Source organism: Zea mays, chromosome 3 (genome assembly GCF_902167145.1).
Source record: "Zea mays cultivar B73 chromosome 3, Zm-B73-REFERENCE-NAM-5.0, whole genome shotgun sequence".
Classification (NCBI taxonomy): Eukaryota; Viridiplantae; Streptophyta; class Magnoliopsida; order Poales; family Poaceae; genus Zea; species Zea mays.
Window position 1 is genome coordinate 128,471,850 of NC_050098.1, and position 3,095 is coordinate 128,474,944.

The 3,095-nt window shown below is 51.0% G+C and overlaps 1 protein-coding gene across 1 annotated transcript; it reads right to left on the reverse strand.

Moving 5' to 3' along the window:
• Positions 1–882: 882 nt before the first annotated feature.
• Positions 883–2,202, reverse strand: LOC103650532 (CASP-like protein 4C1). The gene is made up of 2 exons (XM_008676108.3): positions 1,805–2,202; positions 883–1,675 (listed from the first exon to the last, which is right to left on the reverse strand). The coding sequence occupies exons 1-2, from the start codon at positions 2,135–2,137 to the stop codon at positions 1,418–1,420; spliced, it is 591 nt and encodes a 196-aa protein (XP_008674330.1). The 5' UTR covers positions 2,138–2,202; the 3' UTR covers positions 883–1,417.
• Positions 2,203–3,095: the final 893 nt, after the last annotated feature.

The window sequence follows — 3,095 nt, forward strand, 5'->3', positions numbered from 1 at the left end:
AAAAAAAACATTTTTAATGCTCAAAATATTCTAGATGGTTCCAAAAATTCCAGTATATTTTTTAGAAATGTTTTGGCACCTAGTGAACACAAAAAACATGTTTATAACCTCTAAAATATTTTTAAGCACATCAAATAAATAGATTTTGATTTCCAAAAAATAGAAAAATACTCGGAAAAATATGAAAGTTTACTGAGAGCTCCTACAAGGTATATCAATATGTTTCAAACAACTTTTACACTTAAAAACACTATGCAACACCATGAATGCAACAATACAAGCTTCTCTATGGTTCACTTCACTAGGTTTATGCCTATATATAACAAAAATAACTCTCCATTATTTAGAAAGAAAAAAGAAAAGCAAGGAATGGAGAGGGTAACACCTAAATTTGATAGATATTAGAAAGAAATTTTATACTTCAAATTCAGAGTGTTACACATTAAGGCCTCGTTTGGTTTGAGGGACTAAATATTAGTCCCTCCATTTTAGTCTCATTTAGTCCCTAAATCAACAAATAGTGGGATTAAAACAGGGACTACATTGTTTTAGTCTCTAGTCCTTCAAGGGGTGACTAAAAAAGACTAAATCATATTAATTCTACCTTTTGTCCCTTTTTATTTCAGTTACACTAATGACGGAAAAATACTAAGGGGTATTTTGATCATCTTATGATTCACTTAATGTTGATCATCTTATGATTCACTTAATGTGTTCTCCGTTTGTTTTGGGGTGACTAAAGTTTAGTCAATTTTTGTCCATAAAGAAGCAAACATGCTGACTAAAGTAGGGTGACTAAACTTTAGTTCTTTAGTCACCAAGGGGTGACTAAAATGGACTAAAGTAGGATTTTTACCTTATTTGTCCTCTCCACTTTCTTCGTGCAGCAAACATTCACTAATTAATAGGGGTAATACAATCATTATTCACAACAATTAATGCTCTTTAGTCCGGTTTACTCACTGAAACTAAACGGGGTACTTTAGCAACTAAACTTTAGTCAGCCTAGTGATTAAAGGAACCAAACATTATCTTAGGGCCTGTTTGGTTTGTGGCTAATTGCGCCACACTTTGCCTAAGGTTAATCGTTCGAATTGAAGAACTAACCTTAGGCAGAAAAGTTAGGCAAAATATGACAAGTTAGGTAGCGAACCAAACAAGCCCTTAATCTCTAAGCCCTTAATCTCTAGAACTAAAAATGATATTTACTAAACTTTAGTCCCTCAACTAAAATTTAGTCTCTAGACTAAACGAACCAAATAGGCCCTAAGTTTTAACTTAGGCTTGCATTCTCGTGATGGTGCCAAGGTTCCACACCCTACCACGCGCCGTTCACGCACAAGCACAAGCACGCACGCTGGCGCGCGCACGACCAGTACATTGTCAGTGCTCCGATGCCGAAGCTACCACCAGCCGGTCAGTAGGATGCCGGTTGCGTCGGCGGGAACCGGGAGCCGGTGGCGAGGAAGCAGGCGAGCCGGAAGCCGGTGACGAGCGCGGCGAGTGCCAGGAAGGCGAAGCCCGCGAAGCCGAGCCCCACGGCGACGTCGGCCCGGACGCACGCCGCAGCGCCCGCGCCCCCGCCGCCGCTCGTCCATCCTTCCCGCCCGCGGCCGCACCCTGCCACGTCCCGCGCCGCCGCAGCGGCCCCGGCCAGCGCCAAGTAGCCGAAGCCCTGCATGGGTACGTGCGCGCACAGGCTTTGTTGAGATGAGCGAGCCTCGGATCCCAGCGGGCGCCACGGCCACGCACGCACGCGTGCCCGATCGAGTGCAGAGCGTGCATGTGTTCATTCGTTAGTTACCTGGTCGTGGCCGAAGTCGAACCAGAGCTGCACGGCCTCCGGCAGAGGCGTGGCTCCCCGGGCCGCCTCCCACGCGGCGGCGGCGGCCTCCAGCGCCGAGTAGACAGCCACGATGGCGTCGGCCGCCAGCAGGAACCGGAACGGCGCGCGCCGCCGGGGCGTGGCGGCGGCGGCGAGCGCGGCCGCGGCCGCGGAGGCGCACAGCGCGCCCACGCGGAGGAGAAGGAGGAGCAGCAGCAGCGCCGCGCCGGGCCGCCGTCCCCGCGCCGCCGGCTGCTTCGTCCCCCGCTGCGCCTGCGCCTCCGCCACCCACGCGCCGTTCTGCGGCGGCATTTGTGGACGTGGTCTGGCCTCGGCTTGGCTCAGGCCTCAGCTCGCTCCACGACGGTGACTCCGGTCTTCTGGCGCTCTCTGATGCTGGTATATATAGAAGGCTCAAGGTCACGGGCGGAGGGTGACGACGTGGCTCGTTCGGGCCCCGCATGGCGGGGCAGAAAAAAAGGCAAAGTAGCCAGGTGTGTGGCGAGCGGTGGGTGAGGACATGCGAGCGGATTAATGGCGAGTATGCTTGTGATGCTATCCTAACCGCCCCACCTGCACTCGACTTTCACACGTACCAACTGACCCCCTCACAGGAAAAAAAGATCTCTCTATAATCTTCTCCCCTGTTGCAAGCAGCATCCCTATCGGCCAAACTGCCGTTGAAGAAGGATCGATACGGCAAGCATGGTCGGTCGATGCACTCTCGGCGCGTCCGTTCAAGAACGCGCGCGTAGAGAGCTAGGTGTCGATCGATGTGCGAGATGCATGCATGGGTCATCAAGTCCACCATGAGTCCATGATGCTCTAGCTATCCGGTCGCGCAGACGCGTGTGAACCTGCTTCTACTTCTCCAGATAAGGCTGCGCACTGGACCGCCGCCGCCGCGTGATCCCCGTGAAGCTGGCCGGCGACCGCAGAGCGCGGAAAGCTAGTAGCAGAACTGAATAGCTGTTGCTGATCGAGAAAGCCGCACCGCAGCCACGGTACGTGTGGCTCTGGCTACCTTGGGCACAGGAGCCGGTCGTAGGTAGCCGTCCAGCTCCAGGACGTTTGGAGCAAAGCTAAAACAGACACCATGCATACACACATACCACGCTGCCTGCGCTGGTGGTAGGCTATCTAGCGCATTCAGGCCTTGCCAAACATCTAATCCTTTATGGATGGTATGAGGTATTAAACCAGAAATCAAAGTCATTATTTTAGGCATTATGGGCCATTTTTGTTACACAATCTGCCACAAAATAAAAAA

Excerpts from the sequence above, each read along its gene's own strand:
- LOC103650532 (XM_008676108.3), bottom strand. The coding sequence starts at position 2,137 with ATGCCGCCGCAGAACGGCGCGTGGGTGGCGGAGGCGCAGGCGCAGCGG. Across the intron at positions 1,676-1,804 it reads TCGACTTCGGCCACGACCAG|GGCTTCGGCTACTTGGCGCT; the intron begins GTAACTAACGAA and ends GTACCCATGCAG.